Here is a 23095-nt window from a genome sequence, read left to right as displayed (position 1 = left end):
GCCTTAAGCTCATCCAGAGTGTTGGGTCTTGCCTCGCTCAACTTTCTCTTCACAATATCCCACAGATTCTCTACGGGGTTCAGGTCAGGAGAGTTGGCAGGCCAGTTGAGCACAGTCATACCATGGTCAGTAAACCATTTACCAGTGGTTTTGGCACTGTGAGCAGGTGCCAGGTCATGCTGAAAAATTAAATCTTCATCTCCATTAAGCTTTTCAGCAGATTGAAGCATGAAGTGCTCCAAAATCTCCTGATAGCTAGCTGCATTGACCCTGCCCTTAGTAAAACACAGTGGACCAACACCAGCAGCTGACATGCCACCCCAGACCATCACTGACTGTGGGTACTTGACACTGGACTTCAGGCATTTTAGCATTTCCCTCTGCCCAGTCTTCCTCCAGACTCTGGCACCTTGATTTCCTTATGAGATGCAAAATTTGATTTCATCTGAAAAAAGTACTTTGGACCACTGAGCAACAGTCCAGTGCTGCTTCTCTGTAGCCCAGGTCAGACGCTTCTGCCGCTGTTTCTGGTTCAAAAGTGGCTTAACGTGGAGAATGTGACACCTGTAGCCTATTTCCTGCACACGCCTGTACACGGTGGCTCTGGATATTTCCACTCCAGACTCGGTCCACTGCTTCCGCAGGTCCCCCAAGGTCTGGAATCGGTCCTTCTCCACAATCGTCCTCAGGGTTCGGTCACCTCTTCTCGTTGTGCAGCGTTTTCTGCCACACTTTTTCCTTCCCAGAGACTTCCCACTGAGGTGCCTTGATACAGCACTCTGGGAACAGCCTATTCGTTCAGAAATGTCTTTCTGTGTCTTACCCTCTTGCTTGAGGGCGTCAATGATGGCCTTCTGGACAGCAGTCAGGTCGGCAGTCTTACCCATGATTGTGGTTTTGAGTAATGAACCAGGCTGGGAGTTTTAAAAGCCTCAGGAATCTTTTGCAGGTGTTAAGAGTTAATTAGTTGATGCAGATGATTAGGTTAATAGCTCGTTTAGAGAACCTTTTCATGATATGCTAATTTGGAATTTAGGGTTTTTATGAGGTGTACGCCAAAATCATCAATATTAGTAACAATAAAAGGCTTGAACTACTTCAGTTGTGTGTAATGAATCTAATGTATATGAAAGTCTAATGTTTGTCAGTACATTACAGAAAATAATGAACTTTATTACAATATGCTAATTTTTGAGAAGGACCTGTATGAAGGACCCAATGAAAGTTGTTTTACATCTAGGTAACTGCACACATCCACAAACGCTGGAGGGCAAGAACACCATTTCCAGATCTGTATTGCTGCAATTTAAGCTAACAAAATAAAATCTAGAGGTTTAGATAATGTAAAGCAGTAAAATCTAATATATTTGTGCAGAACAAAAAAAAATCTTAAAGCTAACAGTGTTTAGCATAAATCTTCCAGATCCATTAGAAATGGCTAACGAGCTGTGAGACAACAGTCCTCAGTCAGAACTGACCACCTGCATTTCTCAACTGAAGCAACACAAATGTAACCGGTTCTCTTCTACGTTTTGCGGTTTAATGTTGAAGGGTCGCTGTGACACCGCTTGTCTTTAAAGATTAGTGGATTCTCCATTTATTCTGTCAAGCAACATAATTGGAAATGCTAAACAAGACATTATAGGGTGCCACTCCAATGACAACACATTTTGTGTAATTATTAAAACAAGGCCATTACCGCTGGTGAAACTAAACTACACACCACATTGGCATTGGCGTTTTCACACACTTATTTCTAATGACTGATCTGCAGCACAGTTCTCCTCACTGCTGTTAGATCTGAGCCGGCGTTCTGCCCCGGCTCCTCGACACCCAGCCATGCATAAATATATCAAAAGGCACATAAGTCATTAGATGGCTAACTTGTTTGTGTCTTGACATGTGGGTTAGGGTCAGTTTAACCAGTGAACTGAAGAATCTGCTAAATGAGTAAAAAAAAAAAAACCTTAAGGAGGGAGACAGGGAATAATTGACGAGTATGCAGAAGCAACTTAAGATCAAGATCAGAGACAGCAAGGAGGCATACAGGAAGAAGCTGTAGAACAAACTACAGAGGAACAATATCAGAGATGTGTGGTCAGGGATGAAGAAGATCACAGGCTTCAAGCAGAGGAAGGATTGCACAGATGGCAGCCTGGACACAGCCAATGAACTGAACAAGTTCTTCAATAGGTTCAGTTCCCACATCCCATCCTCCTCTGATCCAACATTTTCCTGTCACACGCCAGCTCTTTTGTCCTCTAACACAGTCATGGACTCTTCTGGTTCTATAAATCTGTCTTCAACCAAGTCGGGAGATGCTGCTGCCCCATTTACCTCCCCCTCCCACCTATCTGTCTCTAGAAGTCAGGTGAAGAGGCAGCTGGAGAGACTGAACAGGAACAAAGCTGCAGGTCCAGATGGTGTCAGCCCCAGAGTACTGAAGACCTGTGCAGAGCAGCTCTGTGGGATTCTGCAGCACCTCTTCAACCTCAGCCTGGCCCAGGAGAAGGTTCCAGTCCTGTGGAAGACATCCTGCCTTGTTCCAGTTCCAAAGAAAACTCGCCCATCAGTCAATGACGACTACAGACCGGTTGCCCTGACATCCCACATCATGAAGGTCCTGGAGAGACTCCTGTTGGTCCACCTGAATAAGCAAACTAGAACATATCAGGACCCGCTGCAGTTTGCTTATCGCCATTGAGTTGGAGTTGAAGATGCCATCATCCTGCTGCTTCAACCAACCCACTGTCATCTGGACAAAGCAGGCAGCACTGTGAGGGTCATGTTCTTTGATTTCTCCAGTGCATTTAACACAATCCAGCCTGATGTACTTTGCCAGAAACTCCAGAAGACACAGGTGGGGGCCTCAACTATCGCCTGGATTAAAGACTACCTGACAAACAGACCACAGTTTGTGAGGCTGAAGAACTGCACATCAAACCAGGCGATCAGTAACATTGGAGCACCACAGGGAACTGCACTCTCACCATTCCTTTTCACCCTGTACACCTCAGACTTCCGGTACAAATCAGAGACCTGTCATCTACAGAAATACTCCGATGACTCTGCAGCTGTCGGGTGTATCAGAGATGGACAGGAAGCTGAGTACAGAGAGCTGGTGGAGCACTTTGTGGCATGGTGTGGAAACAATCATCTGACCTTGAACGTGAACAAAACAAAGGAGATGATTTTAGACTTCAGAAGAAACAGGGTGGAGTCAAACACTGTTTCCATCATGGGAGAAGAAGTGGAGGTGGTTGAGGAATACAAATACCTTGGAGTTCACCTGGACAACAGACTGGACTGGAGAAAGAACAGCCAAGCTGTTTACAAGAAGGGACACAGCAGACTTCACTTCTTGAGGACGCTTAGGTCCTTGGGTTAGGGCTGAATTGAAGGAATTAATCATGCTGATGAATTTTATTTCGCCACAATTTTGCTCTATTTATTGACAACTGACAGATAAAATGATGGTCAATGGGGATGTGCTGGCTTCTTGCTCTACAGCCTGGGGAAGAGGTGTGGGTGCATGATGTCACGCTTCAAGGGGTCTATTAGAAAGTTGTTCTTCTTTAAACCTAATCAAACTTTGACATGGTTCATCTCCAGACATTTCGATGTCCATCTTCAGACTTTTAATGTGTATTTTTATAGTTCATCACTGACAAAAGCATCAAGGAAAATGTTTTTTATTCTTTTTAACCAGCGAAATCTCGCTGTGGTTGTCTTTCAGGTTGTTCCTTTTTTTTCTGTTTTTTTTTTGTGAAGCTGTAGCATATACACCTTTTCCAAAAGTGGTTCCAAGAGAACACTGTTAACAAGAATAGTTTTACATAAAATCAAGTCAGTCATTTATAAGTAGCACAGATATGTTAATCAATATTAAGTTGATTAGGCTTAATTGAGTGTACAGAAATTTTGTTGCCTGTAGTTTTAATTTATCTTTAATATCTGATTGACCTTTTCATTGTGCAGCAGGTAGCCTTTTCATCCCTTAACTTGTGATATTTTTTTCATATTGCAATTAATTATCATACAGCTTTCCATTGTGGACTACTCGGACAGTGATGATGGGGACAGTGATGATGGAAACATGGATGCAAAGAATGACACTTCTGACACGCTACATAACAGTGACATTGGAATGCAAAGCAAAACGGTAGAAACAAATTTCTGAAATACCTTAAATGATCAAAATCAAATGTTATGTAAATGAATAACAAACAATGGTGCTTCTTTGTGTTTTTAAAAGTTTACCATTAGAGTTGGTAGAAAATGAACCTCTGCTGACTTTGTAAGTTGTCCCATGAAAAAGAAAATATAACTCTAATTTAAATGGTGGGGACAAATCTGTAAAAGAAGAGGGAAGTAAAAATAAACGGTGCCTCAGAAAGGTAAGGAAATGAGTACAATTTGGACAAGCAGGCGGTGAGCAGGTATATGGCAAACCATTTTTTACATTAGATCAACAATTAGACCTCTCTGTAATTCCTATTTTATATAGTAATAATTTAATTTATCCATCCATTTTCATCTGATTATCTGGAGTCGGGTCGTGGGGGCAGTAGTCTAAACAGAGAAGCCCAGACTTGACACCTTCTCCCATAGTACTCTCCTCAGCAGTCATCCATAGGGTATCATGGGGATATCCCCATAGGAGCAAGAAATCTTGTTGATGGGGATCTGAAAACTATTTCATTCACGAAAATGTGAAATAATTGTTACCTAATTTGAAATGCATTTTTTTATTCTGTCTCACTGTTTAAATAATTGAAGTTGGAGTTTGTTAAATGGCAAACGCACAAAGTCAGCATGGTTTCAGTTATTTTTTCCCCTGACTGTATAATCTTAACTACACAACACTGTTCTTGCTCATGTACTGAAACCTTCTCACTGTTTTGACACACTGTTTATTATTCAAATCAGTATGCAGTTGGCCAAATTGGAGATGATGTTCCAAAGCTTAGACGAACCAGAAGCATTCAGGTATTCCTTTACCAACTTTACTTCACTACATAAAAACATAATTAGCTTATATAGTGAATCTATAATATTTTTCATTTAAAATATGATTATGAATTGTAAAATTCACTTCAATGTAATATGTTGCAGATGAAGAAGAAAGTACCAAGTTTTTCTGATGCGCTATATGATTCAAGTGATGACAGTATGGAAGTCCCTTCAGCATCAAATGAAATGGAGTCACACTGGCTAAGAGGATCTTCCTTTTCTGTAAGCCTCATCATTCAATTTCAAATGTGTATTGCCCCAAAAAAATGTTTTACACCCTTAAATTTTTGAAAATATCCAGTGTCCTGTTATTGTAAAGTCTAATGGCACTTACACACTAGCATCGGCTCCACTCCACTCTGCCCGCCGTGTTTGTTCCACACTGCCTTAGGGATGTGGATGTAATTGAGCACATAGGCCATCTCCAAAATCACAAAGATAAAAGCCTCAACTACTGCAAAGCCCTTCTAACTGGTCTTCCAGGCTGTACTGTGAGACCTCTTTAAATGGTCCAGAACGCAGAGGTGCGTCTGGTCTTCAATCAGCCAAAAAGAGCACACGTCACCCCTCTGCTCATTGAGCTCCACTGGCTACCGCTAGCAGCACGCATCAAATTCAAATTGCTAACACTAGCATACAAAGTCCGAGATGGTACGGCTCCCATCTACCTGAATCCTCTTGCAAAGGCTTGCGTCTCGGCCCGGCTGCTCCGGTCATCACAGGATCGTCGGCTAGCAGTGCCTACACCACGCTCAGGACAATCCAGACTCTTCTCATGCATCGTTCCACACCTACCAAGCACTACCAGAACAGGAGCTTCCTTTTCAATTTTCAAGAAACTCCTGAAGACCCTGCTCTTCAGAGAGCATCTTCTTAACTAGCACCCTCCCTGCACCCGTCCCCCCTCTCTGCTGTCCACTCCTTGTTCCCTCCTCTCCATGATTCATAATGCTGCCTCACTGCCACCTGTGATTGACTGAATAGTGTTTGTTGTTGTTAGCCTCAAGGGCTACATGCTGACTGTCACTTGTAAGTCGCTTTGGACTAAAGTGTCTGCTAAATACATAAATATAAACTCCTCAGCATCCAGAATGTTGATGAAGTAGGCATGCAGGATGGTCCTGCCCCCTAATGATGGTGTGTGGGTTGGACTGGTTTCGGCCTGAGGCAGGCCGCCTTGGGAAGAGGGCTGAAAATGCATCCGGTTGCATGCGGTAAATTCCCGGGCTACTAAAATTTGAACACTAATTATCCTATCTAGGCTGTGTAGAAGCGATGCTAGTGTGTAAGTGCAATAATTCAAACATTTCTTGGAAGGTGCTATAAATACTGGCCAGTTCTAATTTTGTTTAAAACAAAAACGGAACAGGGTTTTGATTTGATTTATAATAAATTTGTGGTTTATATTGCGACATTCCTCACTAATCCAGATGCTGAGGTACATGTCAAGCTAGCTGTTCTGCACTTTCTCTTTTTGTTGACACATTTTTGTATTTCTGTAACATGTTTTACTGATAACCTGGCAGCAGCCAGATCTCTGTGTCCCCGTCCTGTGTAGAGTCTACACATTTAGATCTAGAATCACTGCCACGGAAACTGTCTGAAAGAGGGAGAGCTCTCTGGTAGCAATATTTTAAACTGATTGGAAGATGCGCAAGCTAGTGCCCAGCTAGTGCTGCTGCCAGGTTAGGATGCTTGATACAATCTAACTCGCTCTCTACAGCTTAGTGCTGACACACGATTGGTTAGTCTATTTTGGCCCGGAGTTCGGACGGTTTGATCTGGAGCGGTACAAGATGAATTCTCCTGAGTTTAAGAAAACTCCAAATCTCACGAGAATTCATCTAGGAGCGCACGGTTATTTTACTGTATTAGTTTGGGCTCTAAATGCCCTGAAAACAATTGGACCAAATACTCTTATTAAAGGGAGCATCTTTTTTATTTTATTTTTTTATAAAGAGGGAATTTAAATGAAGATGTTGATTTCTGTTTTGAATTAAGAATGCAGGAAGAAATACTAATTTATTTCTACCTCCCTTTCTCCATTATTAAAGAGTTTTGTTGGATTAGACGAGGCCAGTGAAGGGAGCGAAGAAGAATATGTACCAGACACCAGTGGAGAAAGCACAGACAGCGAGGCCAGCCTAAAAATATCTCAGGAAAAAAAGATTTCTCCCTGGAAAAAAAGAATGTCAACTACTAAAAAGAGGAGCAAGTTTGGCTGTCGGGTCCAACATAAGTACAGTCATGGTACAAGTTTGGAAGAGTGTGATTCCAGCTCCACTACAAGTGAATATGAAAAGTTAGACCTAAAGGATAGATCTGGTTATCTCGCTCCTGTTTCAGAGAGTTGTTATAGAAGTACTGCTCAAAACAGAAGCATGTGTTGCAGTCAGGGAGAGTCTGGTCAGAGTAGAAGCTCTGAAAGCCATGATGCCAGAGCCACTACAAGTAAGGATGAAGGAACATCTCTGGAAGAAGAACTTGTTTTTGTTTCTCCTGTTACAAAGAAAGAAGATGGTTCCAGGAAGTACAACAAGAAACACCATTGTGTATATTGTGGTGGTCTTGTTCAAAAAATGTCGAGGCATCTACTACGTAAACACAAAGATAAAGTGGAGGTAGCAAAAGCCAGTAGTTTGCCAAAGAACTCCAAACAACGACGACTTCAGTTTGATTATATACGGAATAAAGGTAATTTTGAGCATAACTCGGAAGTCTTGCAAAAAAAGCAGGGCAAACTCATTCCATGGAAGCAACCAAATGCCCAAATGGACGGACAAATATTTAAACACTGTGTGTATTGTTTTGGATTATTCAACAGAAAGCAAATGTGGCGGCACTTCCAGTCATGCAAATTTAAGCCTCAAGATGAGCTTTCTAAGGGGGGTAAGACAAAAGTACAAGCATTGTGTGCATTTGCGGAGGCAGTTCCACTGGGGTTCAGTGATGCATACTGGAGGTTCTTGAGCAATCTTATTCAAGACAAGATAACACTTGCGATCAAGCAGGATCATTGCATACTGGATTATGGATACAGATTGTTCAAGAAGAATGAGAAGTTGGTCAACCAGCACCAGTACATCCGCCAAAAGCTGAGAGAACTTGGCCGACTACTACTCGAAGCCAAAGCTGTTTCTCCTGTGAACAGTGTTAAAGATCTGATCAAGCCTGAAAAGTACAGTCAGGTAATCTCTGCTACAAAACGCCTTGCTGGATTTAATGATGAAAATGGCAAGTACCAGAAACCATCCCTGGCTAGAAAAGTTGGTCACAACATTCATTCTTTAGCCATGTTTGTTAAGACTGAAGGACTAAAGATGAAGGACAAACAAACTGTCCAAGATGCAGAAGAATTTATTCAACTGTATCAAGAAAGCTGGAGGTATGACATTGCTAGTCAAGCTTTGACTCAAATTGAACAGAAGAAGTGGAATTCTCCTCTCCTTCTCCCATTTACACATGATGTCCAGATCCTTCACAGCCATCTGACAGACAAACAACAAAAACATCTAAATGCATTGAAAGAAAAGCCTTCACACTCAACCTGGAAAGATCTTGCTAAAGTGACTCTCACACAAGTCATTCTTTTCAATCGCCGGCGAGCTGGTGAGGTTTCCAGGATGCCGTTGTCTGTTTACTTGTCAAAGGATGCCTCAGAAACCCACGAGGATGTTAACTTGGCCCTCACAGCACTTGAACAAAAGCTTTGCAGCTACTTTGTCAGGATTACCATTGTGGGAAAGAGGGGAAGGAAAGTCCCTGTTCTACTAAGTCCAACTATGAAAGAATCACTGGATGCCCTTAGTGAAAATCGTGAAGAATGTGGAGTTTTGAAAGAAAACCAGTACCTGTTTGCATTGCCTCACTCCATCCACTACCTGAGAGGTTCAGACTGTATAAGGCAGTTTGTAAGTGAATGCAATGACTTGAAAAACCCTGCAGCACTTACCTCAACTAAGCTCAGGAAGCATATTGCTACCTTGTCAACAGTTTTGAATCTCAAGACCACAGAACTGGACCAATTAGCCGATTTCCTTGGGCACAACATTGCAGTCCACAGAAAGCACTACCGCCTTCCAGAGGGTACCCTACAGTTGGCAAAAGTAAGCAAAGTTCTCCTAGCCTTGGAACAAGGACGCCTAGGCGAATATAAAGGGAAGAGCCTGGATGAAATCCACCTAGATGTCAATGGTATTAACATTTAATCATTTCTATTTTAAGGAAAATAAGTCCACTAGCCTTCTTATTGAAGATATTTATAAACTTGTGATTTGTGTAAGAGAGTATTTTTTTCTTAACTTTTCTTGTATTGGTTCTGCAGTTCCTGGTCAATAACATTATCCTTTGAAACTTCTTATTACCATTTCAGAAACTGTTGATATGGATGGGATTTCACAAGAGGAAGGTATGAATTTCTTTTAATTCTCAAATTGAATTATCATTAGTTATCATTACACTAGACCAGTGGTGTCCAACCCTGGTGCTGGAGGGCCCCTATGTAGCAAGTTTTAGTTGTTTCCCTGTTCCATCATACATAATTAAATGGTTGAATCGGCTATCCAGCAGGGCTGCAAGTTCTGTAGAGGCCTGTTAATCGCCCAAGTAGTCAAGTGTAGTGAATCCATTTCTCTGCTTAAACACATCCAACCCATTGGGTGATTAACAAGCTTCAACTGAACTTAAGAACATGCTGAACAGATAATTAAAACATGGAATAAAGTATGTTGCAGTTGGGAAAATAGTAAATCATGCTGGATATAGGGGCTCTTGAGGACCTGAAAATTGGAATGTTACATGACACAAATTTGAAAAAGCTCCCTCAATCTATAGTGGAAGCACAGTTGATTTGACACCAGCTATGGGGTACAAAGTCAGTGCAGACATAGCATCATGGTTGACCTGCAAAGCATTGCTGCTTGTTGCACCTCCTTTAGTACCTTTGCACAGGTGTGGCCTTCTAGTCCAGGGGTTCTCAAACTTTTGGGTGTAGAAATTTTCTAGGGACCCCCCCTATAATCCTCAAGCTGATAAGATTTTCTACACTGCCTTTTGTAGTCCCAGACACTGTAGATATTGATTTTATTTAATTTCATTTATTTTAATTTTAGATGATTTTGTTTTTCATCTGACAATATTAGAACATTTCGGTAATGTCTGACATGTTTTTAAAAACACTATAATTAATACTCCTGGACAGGGTATGAATTTCAAAATTGCTTCTGGGGAGCCCTAAGATGGGAGTGGGTTAGGGGGGTTGCCTTGGCCCCCAAAATGCCTTGAAACGGCTCTGGGTGTGTGACTGAGTTTTGAAGGTGATCTGAATTGTATCAAATGTATAAATATTATGTGCTGCTTTAGAAAACGTAATATAAACGATTCTGCACCATAGAAGAGTACCATAATCAGTTATAGTGGAATGTAGTTTTGTTATTTTAATGGCGGCACCAGCTTAGCATCCAAACCTGTCAGAGCGGTGTTCTCAACATTTACCGGGTAGGAAACTTTGGTCTGCCTTCATGTGGTACTGCAGGGCTGAGCGCTGGAGTTGTAACCTGAGACCGAACCTGAATCAAATCAGCCCGACCGGTTCTGTTGGATTTGGGCCGTAAATTATGTTGAGTGAGTGAGTCTGCTCACACAAGAGAGGATCGGAGGACGCTCCTCCAAATACTCATTATTTTAATTTCATTAATATTTCTCCTGGAAGCGCTCAGTCAGACCGAGTGTTGTGATGTCAGGAGGTCCGGTCTTGGAGAGGGAGCGGGGTCAGAGCAGCGTAATCATCTGTCTCTTTTATTTAGGGACTCGGAGAAGTTAAAAGGAGAGAGAAATAGAAGATAGAAGTTCTTGTTCCACTTTATTCTTTTGTTTCATGATGATAGACTGATGTTAATTTCAGCTTAAAGGGAAACTGGGAGGAAGCTTTGGTTCATTTTAAGTAATATGAGATCTTGTTTCCTATCTGCTCCTCCGGAGACAACATGGACATGAGGGTTACATGATGGCAGTCACACAGGAGGGGGACAGGTGTTGTTCTTCCTAATATTGCAAGCTTGTGTGTTATGTACATTACAGCCAGCGATCCAAGCCGCAGCAGCACCCCCCGGCCTCTTGCTTCTGGGTCTATCTTGTGAGTGGCCCTCGGACCATTGTAATCGAGGAGCCCTGCTTTAATCCCTAGAGTACAGCTTACAAGGCATTTATTCTTACTATAGACCACTGCGAATGTGTTAAATATGAGTAAAGTTGACCTTGTATATTTATGAAATAGTTATTGTCACTGTAGATCATCACAATACAAAGTGTAATCTGTTTTTTTCTTGTTAAAAATCTTTCAGAAGAGCAGACACCAGAAGATGTTGAAGGGACATCTTTGTCCGTCACACCAAGTGGTCCAGAAAGCGAGTCCACAAAGAAAGGTGAGCTTGTAAAACCACTATTTGGGGTTAGTATTCCTTTCCAATATTAAACATTTCTTATTAACACATACATAAGCTAAATATTAAAAGTCCATTATCATTTCTATCCTCCCATCTATGCTCCCATCTGTTACTTGCTTAAATATAAATGGCAAACAAAAACATAATAAAATCTAGTGGAATGACTTCATAAATTATGATTTTTGTGGCGCCACAATGAGGGGAGTCACAGGTTGCTCCAGAGTTTTACGCCTTCCACTCGCAGCCTTTTCCAGTTTTACTCTGACAAAAAAACACAGACTGAGCAGAATGTTCAAAATCACCAGCATATCTACCTATGTTGTGTTTTTGTGACCTACTGATCACCTTGTGTTGCCCAGACTTTCCTCTCCCTAACCACTTAGGCCAGCTCCTCCGGGGGGATCCCAAGGCATTCCTTTGCCAGCCGAGAGACATAGTCCCTCCAGCGTTTCCTGGGTCTACCTTTGGTCTCCTCCCAGTTGGACGTGCCTGGAAAATCTCACCAGGGTAGCGTCCAGGAGGCATCCTAACTAGATGCTCTCACCGAGCTTCTCACCCTATCTCTAAGGGAGAGCCCAGCCACCCTGTGGAGAAAACTCTTTTTGGCTGCTTTTATCCGTAATCTTGTTCTTTCGGTCACTACCTAAAGGTTACAACCATAGGTGAGGGTAGGAACGTAGATCGACCAGTAAATGGAGAGCTTCGCCTTCTGGCTCAGCTCTCTCTTCACCACGACAGACCGGTACAACATCACTCCAGATACAGCTTCAATCCGTCTATCGATCTCCTGATTCATCCTCTTAAACTCCTCCACTTGGGGAAGGATCTCATCCTTGACCTGGAGAAGGCATTCTACCCTTTTCCGACGGAAGACCATGGTCTCGGATTTTGAGGAGCTGATTCTCATCGGAGCTGCGTCACACTTGGCTGTGAACTGCTCCAGCGAAAGCTGGAGAACACAGTCTGATCAGAGACCTGATCCTTAGGCCACCAAAACAGATCCCCTTACCACCTTGGCTGCACCTATAAATCCTGTCCATAAAAGTTATAAACAGAATTGGTGGAAAAGGCCTGCCTTGGCCAAGTCCAACTCTCACAGGAAATGAGTCCGATGCAGACCAAGCTCTGACAATGGTCGTACAGGGCTATCAGCCGGTATCAAGGGGCCTGGTACCCCAAACTCTCAGAGTACTCCACACAAGCCCCCCCCCCCCCCCCCCCCCCCAACCACCACCAAGGGATGCAGTTGAACACCATCTCAAAATCCCCACACACCCCATCGACAATCCGATGGACCCTCCTCTCCAGAACCCCCAAATAGACCTTACCAGGAAGGCTCATGAGTATGATCCCCCTGTAGTTGGAACACACCCTCTGTTCTTTCTTTTTAATTATAGGCCCGTGGCACGTTATTGTTTACATCCGGGTAACAACGCACATCCAAACTAGCTGGAGGGGAAAAAGCCCGTCTCCAGCCCTTTCCCAGAGCTGTATCTCTGCGATTTAGACTAACAAAATAAAACCTATGGATTTAGATATCACCACTTTAGACCATCTAACATCTTTGTGCAGATGAATAAAATAAAAACATCTTGAAGCAAACGATGTAGCTCAAAGCTTCTAGATGCTTTTGAAGTAGCTAGCTAGCTGTGAGATGAGGATCCCATGCTGACCTGGCAGCCCGAGCAGATCTGGTACCAACACCAGCTGTCTGGACTTCTCACAGAACCAAAGGAGTAACTGGATCTCTTACGTTTTGTGGATTAATGCTGAATGGTCGCTGTGACAATGCTCGTCTTTTGAGATTAACAGATGCTCCGTTTATTCTGACGATTGAGTGCAAACAGAAACAAACGACCTTAGCGGCTACCCACTCCAATTACACATTTGGTTTAATTATTAAGATCGTTGCCGTGGTTAACACACAGAAATACGCACCACACCGGCATTGTCCTTTTAACACATTTATTTCTCAGGACACATCTGCTGCAGCACAGCTCTCCCCTGGTTCTGGTTCTGTCCCGTATAATATAATTGTATGATAAAAGCGTATAAGTCAGATGGCTGTAACTTTTTTGTTTCTGGGCATGTGGGGCAGATTAACTTTTTTATTCTGTCACAAGACTTTGTCTGCCACAATGTGTGTGGTTTATCCACTAGCCGTTCTGCCTTTGGCGTATTTTATCAGCTAAAATCCTGCAAAATTGAGCTCATCTGTCCTTCATTTGTTTACTTATGCAGCCTACAGGACTGTGTGTGTGTTAACCCTGCATATAGATTTTATTTCTCCGCTATTTACCTCTGTTTATTGACAACTAACAGATAAACACAACTGGGGTCAGTGCGGAGATGCATCTTCTTGCCCTCCAGTCTGCAGCTATGGGCGGGGGTGTGGGCATGTGACATCACGCTGCAATGGGTCAATAGGGACCACCAGCCCGGTCTGCCAAACCAGTGGAACTGCTCCCGATGCTCATGTGATATTTCAGAGCCGCGTCAACCAACACAGCCCCTCAACATCTAGAACCTTAAGGAATTCTGGGCGGATCTCATCCACCCCTGGAGCCTTTCCACCGAGGAGTTTTTTGACTGCCTCAGTGACCTCAGGGTCCAGAGATTAGAGAGCCCAACTCAAAGTCCCAAAACTCTGATTCCACACTGGAAGGTGGGATTAAGGAGGTCTTCCAAGTACTCAGCCCATTGATTCACAATGTCCCAAGTCGAGATCAGCAGCACACCGTCGCCACTGTAAACAGTGTTGCTAGTGCACAATTTTACCTTCCTGAGACGCCGGATGGTGAACCAGAATCTCCTCGAAGCCGTACAGAAGTTTTGTTTTATGCTCTCACCAAACTTCTCCCGTGCCCGGGTTTTTGCTTCCGCAACCATCCAAACCACATTCCGCTTGGACTGCCGGTACCCATCAGCTGCCTCCAGAATCCCACAAGCAAAAAAGACCCACTAGGACTCTTTCTTCAGCCTGACAGCATCGCTAACCCCCAGGGTTCACCAGCCAGTTTGAGATTGGTGCCACAGCAGGCACAGACCACCCTGCGGCCCCAGCTGCGGTCAGCCACTTTGACAATGGATGGAACATGGCCCACTCAATGTCTCCTGCCTCCCTCAGGACTCTACGTTCTGTTGGAGGTGGGAGTTAAAGCTCCTGACAGGAGACTCTGTCAGACATTCTCAGCAGACCCTCAAAACATGTTTGCGTCTGCCAGGTCTCACCGGCATCTTCTGCCACCATTGAAGCCAACTCACCACCACATAGTGGTCAGTGGACAGCTCCGCCCTTATTTTCACCCAAGTGTCCAAGACATACGTTCGCAGATCAGATGAGACGACAACAAAATTGGTCATTGAGCTGCGATCTAAAGTATACTGGTGCCAAGAGACACCTTTATGCCTGAACATGGTGGTGTTCATTATGGACAATCCATGACGAGCACAGAAGTTCAATAACAAAACACCACTCTGATTCAGATCAGGATGAACATTCCTCCTAACCACACCTCTCCAGGTCTCACTGTTGTTGCCCACATGAGCATTGAAGTCCCCCAGCAGAACGAGGGAGTCACTGGAAGGGGCGCTCTCCAGTACCCCCTCCAGGGACTCCAAAAAGGATGGGTATTCTGAGCTGTAGGTTGGTGCTTAAGCACAAACCACAACCAGGACCCGCCCCCCCCACACAAAGGCGGAGAGAGGCTACCCTCTCCTTTACCGGGCTAAGCCCCAACACACAGGCACCAAGATGGGGAGCAAGAAGTATGCCCAGCCCTGCTCGGCACCTTTCAGTGGGAGTAACTCCAGTGTGGTAGAGAGTCCAACCCCTCTTGAGGAAACTGATTCCAGAGCCATGCATTGAGGTGTGTCCAACAATATCCAGTCGGAGTCTCTCAACCCCACATGTCAACAATGGCTCTTTCCCCACCAGAGAGGTGACATTCCTCTTGTCGAGAGTAGCGATACTTTTTAAGGTACTGACCGAATTCCATAGTACCGACTGAGCACAGATTCACGTCATTTGAAAAGGTGCCTTGTTTCAGTACCCGTCCTTCGTAACGAGAACTTGCCTAGACAGCTGTGCATGCGCAAGGTAGAAAGAACGCACGCCAAAACTTGGGTCCACTTCACTAAATGTGATGGGTAACTGGGTGATGATGAAACCAGCGACAACAATCTAAGTAAAGCTGGGCGCACACTGTGACTTTTTTCACTTTTTTGAGCTGATTTTCCACTCGTGCGAGAATCCACGAGATCGGGGCGAGTTTTGCGCTGAGCGTTGTGTAGTGTACAGGGGGTTACGAGAGGCGATTAACACCACGTGACCAGCTACCGATCAGCAATCTTGAGCTTGCACGGACTTCTGGTGTGTTTGATATTTTGCTTGTCCCTCGTGAGGGTATCGCACTGTTGAAGCGGCGCTGCGAGCAGCTGCAACCCACAAAGTGTCAGAACCACTCACGGCGCATGCGCAATCATGCATAAACACTGCTCGCCTGCTAACACACGTTATTCGTTTTAATTTCTACACGTCTTTTGCACATAATGACAAGGATTGTCAAAGCGTGTTTGTCGTGTTCATGTCAAATTAAACTGATCACAAAACAGATTTACTTTTTTTTGTTTTCCTCATCCAACCCCCATAAATCCCTGTGTGTCCTCCTGCAGCACTCCTGAAGGACAACAGGCAAGACAAAAAAGTCGGACGTGTTGTGTAAAAACTGCTATTTTTACCATATTTTAGGTCCGACGTGTTGCTACCAGGCATACAGTGTGAGCAGTCAGGTCGCATCCGAGAACTGGGTTGTACAGTGTGAGCACATGGCTCGTGAGATCCGCCCTGCGAGGAAGTCGTACAGTTTGAGCTGAAGCTGAACGCTGCGAGTGAAAAAGTCGCACAGTGTCCACCCAGCTTAAGGCATCCTCATCTTAATCTGCTCCTGTAGGTAAATAAAATGTTTAAGATAACATTAGCTTGATATGTTAGCTTCCGTTCCGCTAATGGTGCGTTTGCTTTCTCCTCGGAACTCCGAATTTCTTACTAGAAGAACATGAACGCGCTCTAAAGTTTGGCTTCACTAAATGCGACGGGTGATTATGAGAAGATGAAACCAGCAACAACGATCTGTGTGAGGCATCATCGTTTTAATCTGCTCCAGCAGCTAAATAAACTGTTTAAGATAACGTTAGCTTGATAAATTAGCTTCCATCGCCACCATTGTTATCAGCTAATGGTGCGTTCGCTTTCTCCTCGGAAATTCTAACTTCCCAATAGGAAAAATCGAATGAAAAAGGACTGCAAAAGGAATGAAGATACACAGTAAATTTAGTTCACAGTAAAGATGTTTGCTTCAGTTTTATTATCAGCTTATAAAACTACAAGGACGATGTTAAAATACAAACAGTTATGTGTTATTTATCGTGATATTTTTCAAATATGGTTATATATTGAGAAAAATATATATTTAATTATAAAAGAGAATTACAATATTAAACACGCAAGTATCGAAAATTGGTACCGTTAAGTACCGGTATCGATTCCTAGGTACCGGGAATTAGTACTGGATCGATTCAAATGTCAAAGGTACCCATCCCTAGTTGAGAGCTAGCTTTTGTAGCCGAGGATCAGTCCGCCAAGGTCCCCGGCTTTCCACACTGCACCCAACCACTCTGGCCCCTCCTACGAGTGGTGAGCCCATGGAAAGGGGGACCCACATCTCCTCTTTGGGATGTAGCCCGGCCAGGCTCCATGGGTAAAAGCCCGGCCACCGGGCGTTCGCCAGCCTGCCCCAACTCCAGGCCTGGCTTCAGATCGGGGCCCCCGGTGACCCACGTCTGGGCATGAGAACGCTGTTCCCATTTATAGTATTCATCATAAGGGGTCTTTGGGCTGCACTTTGTCTTATCCTTCCCTAGGATCTGTTTGCCATGGGTGACCCTGCCAGAGGCATAAAGCCTCAGACATCTTAGCTCCTAGAATCATTGGGACACTCAAACACCTCTACCACGTTAAGGTGGCAGCCCAGGGGGAGTGGCCTTCTGAACTGGCTGAGTAGAAGTTTATGCATAACTGCAAGCTCAGGAGAATCCAACTCCTTAATGTTTGCAGGCCTTCAGACACAAGCACCTTGCTTTATAATGGAATTTTAGCAGCTGCTCTGTATTAGTTTTGGCAGAAACCTTTCTCACATTGGCTTTATCAAAGCAAACGTGTGTGCTCTGAATCGGCCACAAATCTCTCAACACTGCGAAGATCAGGCTCTAGATTTTGTTAAATATCCAAAAGTGTAATAGTAGGTTGAAGTTTTCTGACCCATGACATACAAAGTCAATACGGAGACAGAGGTAAGAGTTTTTATTAACAAGAGTAACAAAGCAGGATACTTGGAGGGGAAGGTCAGAGTCCAAGGGGGTGGGTCTGAAAGCAGAGTTTCTTTAATTATGGTATTATTGGCAGTTGCATTTTGAAGGTTAAGAAGGGTTTACGAGTCTAAGAGTTGAGTTGGCTCCCAAGGAAGGGAGAGAGGAGGTCTTGCCAGAGTGAGTGGTGTGGCAAGAGGAAATCCAGAAGACTGCAGTAACTGAAGGGTGGACAAGTGGGCAACAGAGCAGGCAGTCAGAAGGAGCTCGAGGTGGGATGTTGAGACTAGAGAATCCGGGAGGTTTATAGCAGTGACAAGAGAGATGACATGAAAGCCCAATGTGAGTAATCATCCAGCAAGGTGAAGGTGTCCAACATCTTTTTAAATCACTGGTGGTAGATTAGGGAAACTAGCAACAGCTACACCCACTGCTCAGAAATACCCGGCTGTATTTGGGACAGTGTAAATATGTAAAGCTTTTTTTGTTTTTCTTGGCCACTGCAGATTATTTGCTGTCTCAAAATAGACAAGTTTAACTTGTTTTCTTTTCTGTGCTAATTTCAGCACTGCTGATGCCAGAAGACAACCAACCGACTTCTTGTGTTCCTACATCTAGCGGCCAGTGTAAAGAGAAGTTGCCCAAAAAGAGAGGTGAGCTAGAGTAGCCCTCATTCGGGGGCAGTAAGCTTTCTACTTTTCAGTATCCAGATTTATCACCACTGTTTTTGCATAGTTCAAACATTAAAACTGCATCAGTGTATTCATTCCTTCACATTTCCTGCTAACTAAACCCACACGACTTAAGCATCATGCTCTCTATACCATACCAAATTTATTTGTTTAGCGCGTTTAAAAAAAAGCTGACCAAAGTGCTGCACAGAGAAAAAGCACCAAACACAAAAACAACAAAATTGAGGTTCCCCTTCATGCACACAGAGTGCATACAGAACAGTCATACAAATAAAAAACCAAGATCAAAGCAGAAAAAAAATTAATAGTAAAAACAGAGACACATCATAAAAATGAAAACTCTGACTGAAAACATCACTCCCACACATAAAAACCCTCACATTGCAGCTAAATGCTGACGTAGCAGCATTGTTGGGACTTGGTGGCTGTCCACCCGTCACCCACTAATCCAGCCCTCTGAGTTGGTTGAATAGAACGTTCATGCATATTAGCAAGCTTCTGAAAGATCCTACACTTTAATGTTCACAGGCCTTCAGAGGCACCAGCAGCTTGCTTTAAAATGGAATTTTAGCAGCTGCTCTGTCAATGTGATGCATTAATTTGGCAGAAATATTTATCACTCTGCCTTTATCTGAACAAACCTGTGCGTGCTCCTAATCAGCCACAAATCTTTCAACAGTACAAAGATCAAGCTCTAGTTTTTGTGAAATACCTAAAGGTTTCATACCTTGTTGAATGTATGTTTAACTATTCATGCATTTTGGCAGAAGCAGGATCTTTTTACCCTCCCATATTGCTTGAAATTGTTAACCTGCTTAACGCATTCACATCCATTGATGACCAAAGTCGACATTTGCATTTTTTTAATGTGCGGGCGTCTGAACGAGCCCCGCACAGCGAGAACAAACATCCCAGCTCTAAAGCTGATCTTCATCTACAGACATCACGTGATCAGGAAGCAGAAAGTCCATGTGTTAGGAGATCATTTTGGGCCGCTGCTGTGTAAAAAGCGAGGCGCGAACCAGAAAAGCTTCTGCCGACCACAATTCAACGGATTATGAAAGAATGGATAATGCTGGAAACATGCAGATTCTTCATCATGAAAATAGCTAGTCTACTCTTTGTTCATAGAGCAGAATGTTCTGACTTCAAAAACAGTAAAATCGCTCAAACGCTGGCAGCACGGGGCTTTTCTGATCAGGTAATAGCTGGTAGTTGATAAGTTAATGTGGAACATCCTTTAGTAGGTTTCCTTTTATAATTGGGCTCACATGACAAACTATAATCACAGGTGCCTGAGAATTATTTCAGTGATCAAATCATCCAGAAACATGATGGCATTCGTGAGTTTAATCAAAAAACTAACAAAGGTCTGTCACCTACACCTATTTTAATAATAATTTGGGACAGTGTAAATATGTAAAGCTTTTTTTGTTTTTCTTGGCCACTGCAGATTATTTGCTGTCTCAAAATAGACAAGTTTAACTTGTTTTCTTTTCTGTGCTAATTTCAGCACTGCTGATGCCAGAAGACAACCAACCGACTTCTTGTGTTCCTACATCTAGCGGCCAGTGTAAAGAGAAGTTGCCCAAAAAGAGAGGTGAGCTAGAGTAGCCCTCATTCGGGGGCAGTAAGCTTTCTACTTTTCAGTATCCAGATTTATCACCACTGTTTTTGCATAGTTCAAACATTAAAACTGCATCAGTGTATTCATTCCTTCACATTTCCTGCTAACTAAACCCACACGACTTAAGCATCATGCTCTCTATACCATACCAAATTTATTTGTTTAGCGCGTTTAAAAAAAAGCTGACCAAAGTGCTGCAATATACACACACACACACACACACAAAACTATTTTATGAGTTAAAATGACTAATTAGCATGATTAAAATGATCAACATTGCTTTGATTTGTAAAGTAAATTCCAAAAGTATGAATGAAGTTATATTATGACAGATTTGGTGTGGTGACTCGCTGTCATGTTTAATTACCAGCATTTTCTTGAACAGTTGCCCCCCCCCCCATAGTTGTCGGCCTTCAGTCTCAAAACTATGGTATCTAGGTAGTTGTTTTACCACCTGAGAAAACATTTCTCGCACAATTTTTGGTTACATTTTTCTCTACACTTTGGTTTCTCTCCTCACCTCTGGTTTTTCTCCACCAGGGGATACAAAAAGGCTGTTTATTGTCAATGAGCCATTCCTCAGCTTTCAGAAGCTGGAGTTTTTTAGTTTGTTGTAGTTACAGTCATTAAAAATGGTTTATCAAAGCTATTTTGTAAAGCTACAGAATTTTTTTTATGTCCTTAGGTAAAGAAATGGCTGCCAAAAGAAGCTGGACTTCAGAGGAATGTAATGCAGTAAACAGACATTTAAGGAAATGCATAATGACAAACCAGGTCCCGGGTAAGGCAGAGTGTGAAAGGTGCATCGCTGCAGAACCTGAAGCTCTGGGGACCAGAGATTGGAGAGCTGTGAAATATTATGTGAAAAACAGAATCACTTGCATGAGGAGAAAAAATGAGTAAAACACTAGTGGGTCACCAGTCAGTTAGAAATGAAATGTTTCTGGCAAAGCACCAGTTGGAGCACAACTGCTGGAGAGGGAGGAGCAAGCGGGGCCACAATATCAGCGTTGCGTGCACGAACCCTTGGCTGGAGCAAATGAGTAACTGGATGTCGCTTCCTACATGTAGGAGCTGGAGGAGGAGATGCCTACATTGGCACTCAACGTAGCAGACAGTGCTGCCTCAACACAACACCCACCGCACACCACTTAAGTTATTTACGTATAACATAATACCTGTTTTGCTTGTAGTGCAGGAGCTTTTTCCCTTGTATATAGGAAGAGGCCATTGGTTACTCATCTGCTCCAGCTGAGACTCTGTGCACACATGATGCTGATCTTGCGGCTCCTCCTGCTCCTCCTTCCCCCACAGTCGCTCTCTGACTCGTGCATCACTACAAAAACATTTCATTTCTACTTAACCGTCACAAAGGAAAAAGGAAATACAGTTCAGTTTCTTCCAGAATATGTTTTTATTTTCATTTTAGAAACTTGTATTAATAGACAAGTGCAGTTATGCAAATTAGTTAAAAGACATGTTCAGTTTTAAAGGGTTTGAAACCTTATTGGTTATTCTAGAGCTTTTTTTATTCAAGTTTTTCTATTCTGAATGTCTTCTGAATAAAAGAAGGAAAAAAATCTTTGAATGGCACATTCAGTCTTTTAAAACTGTGCTTTTTTCCATTAAATATTTGGTTCAGTGAAAAATGTTTTCATTGATTATTTCTGAATAATCGGTCAGTTTCATGCAGGCTGAGCATGAAAATAGTCTCCTACACCTATGTCCTGCATTAGCTTCTGATAGAAAATAGACGATGAAACTAGGATTAGAAAAGCCTGACAGATCTACGTCAAACTGTCACTTAATGTTCATGGACTCACCCATCTTGACCTGATCTGACAATCTTTTAGACTTTGAAATAGGTGCACCAGGACTTTTTGTACCCAGAGTACAACTTACAAGGCATTCATTCCTAACTAGAGACCACTGCAAAAATATTATTTATACAAGTGAACCACACTTAACATCTTAAAGTATAAAAAAATGCATAACAAAGGTCATCTTTTCTATGGCTACATTTGTAATCCTTTTCCTAAACTCAGGAAAAGCTATGGTTAGTACTTTCTACCAAATGGTATTCCGTTCAAATAAACACCATTATGACCTAATTAACAGAAGAAAATAGGTCAGCAGGGGAAAAGGGACAAGATCATTTTAAAATGTACAGTTTATTTAACCAGATGGCATAACCGGAAGGAAATTGATGGCTGAATGGATACAATGATTCATAACACTAAAACTTTAAAGGTTTTCTTGAACTAAATTATAAAATCGGGATAGATGAATGTTTGTATGGGTTTAACTTAAACATAATTTTGACAGAAATCCTATTTTAAACTAAAAGATTGGAAATTTTCATAAAAAGCCCCATAAAATACTAAAAAAAAGTGTAATAACACGATGTATAAATGTTTTTTCCCACTAAATTATAACATGTGTATACATGCATGTTTGTATTGGTTTAACTTAATGAAAATTTTGATAGAAATCCCCATTTAGATCAGAAAACATTTTAATGTATACAAAGGCCCCACGACGGAGTAAAAAACGTGTGTGTAAAGTGGACCTCACAAAGCTGGAATGTAAGAAACCGGGCCCCATAACTAGCTAAAATACTTTTTTATAAAAAGTTTAAAGTTTTGCTTATTGAAAGTGATTTTTGGCATCAAGATTTTTTTTGGGACTTGCCTGATTTTTTTCAGCGTTCTAGTACCACTAGAAGGGTTGGACCCTGCAACTGGGGGAAAAAAGTTCGGGCCCCACATGCGAGTTACGCTATAATGTGTGTGTGTGTGTGTGTGTGTGTGTGTGTGTGTGTGTGTGCGTGCGTGCGTGCGTGCGTGCGTGCGTGTGTGTGTGTGTGTGTGTGTGTGTCCCAGAGGACAGAGGACAGGAGAACGCGCAGCTAATTAATTAAATAATGTGGTTCTGTACCTTTCTCTTCAGCACAG

The 23095-nt window shown here is 42.7% G+C and overlaps 2 protein-coding genes across 5 annotated transcripts in view; one reads left to right on the top strand and one right to left on the bottom strand.

Annotated features, from left to right (window-relative positions):
* LOC139061524 (uncharacterized) overlaps positions 1-22946 on the top strand; it is a 25119-nt gene extending 2173 nt beyond the window's left edge. Inside the window, exons 3-11 of the mRNA XM_070545341.1 lie at positions 4043-4162; positions 4930-4989; positions 5116-5235; positions 7068-9207; positions 9386-9421; positions 11355-11435; positions 18389-18475; positions 20028-20114; positions 20827-22946. Of these exons, the coding sequence (XP_070401442.1) occupies positions 4043-4162; positions 4930-4989; positions 5116-5235; positions 7068-9207; positions 9386-9421; positions 11355-11435; positions 18389-18475; positions 20028-20114; positions 20827-21044 (2949 nt within the window). The 3' untranslated portion in view covers positions 21045-22946. The remainder of the gene's footprint in view (positions 1-4042; positions 4163-4929; positions 4990-5115; positions 5236-7067; positions 9208-9385; positions 9422-11354; positions 11436-18388; positions 18476-20027; positions 20115-20826) is intronic.
* The window catches only part of LOC107396992 (signal transducer and activator of transcription 5B), a 175932-nt gene that overhangs the window by 68333 nt on the left and 84504 nt on the right, over positions 1-23095 (bottom strand). The window lies entirely within an intron of this gene.

This window comes from Nothobranchius furzeri, chromosome 16 (genome assembly GCF_043380555.1).
Source record: "Nothobranchius furzeri strain GRZ-AD chromosome 16, NfurGRZ-RIMD1, whole genome shotgun sequence".
NCBI classification, from domain to species: Eukaryota; Metazoa; Chordata; class Actinopteri; order Cyprinodontiformes; family Nothobranchiidae; genus Nothobranchius; species Nothobranchius furzeri.
The sequence above is the reverse complement of the archived record's forward strand: the minus strand, read 5'-3'. Positions and strand labels throughout refer to the sequence as shown.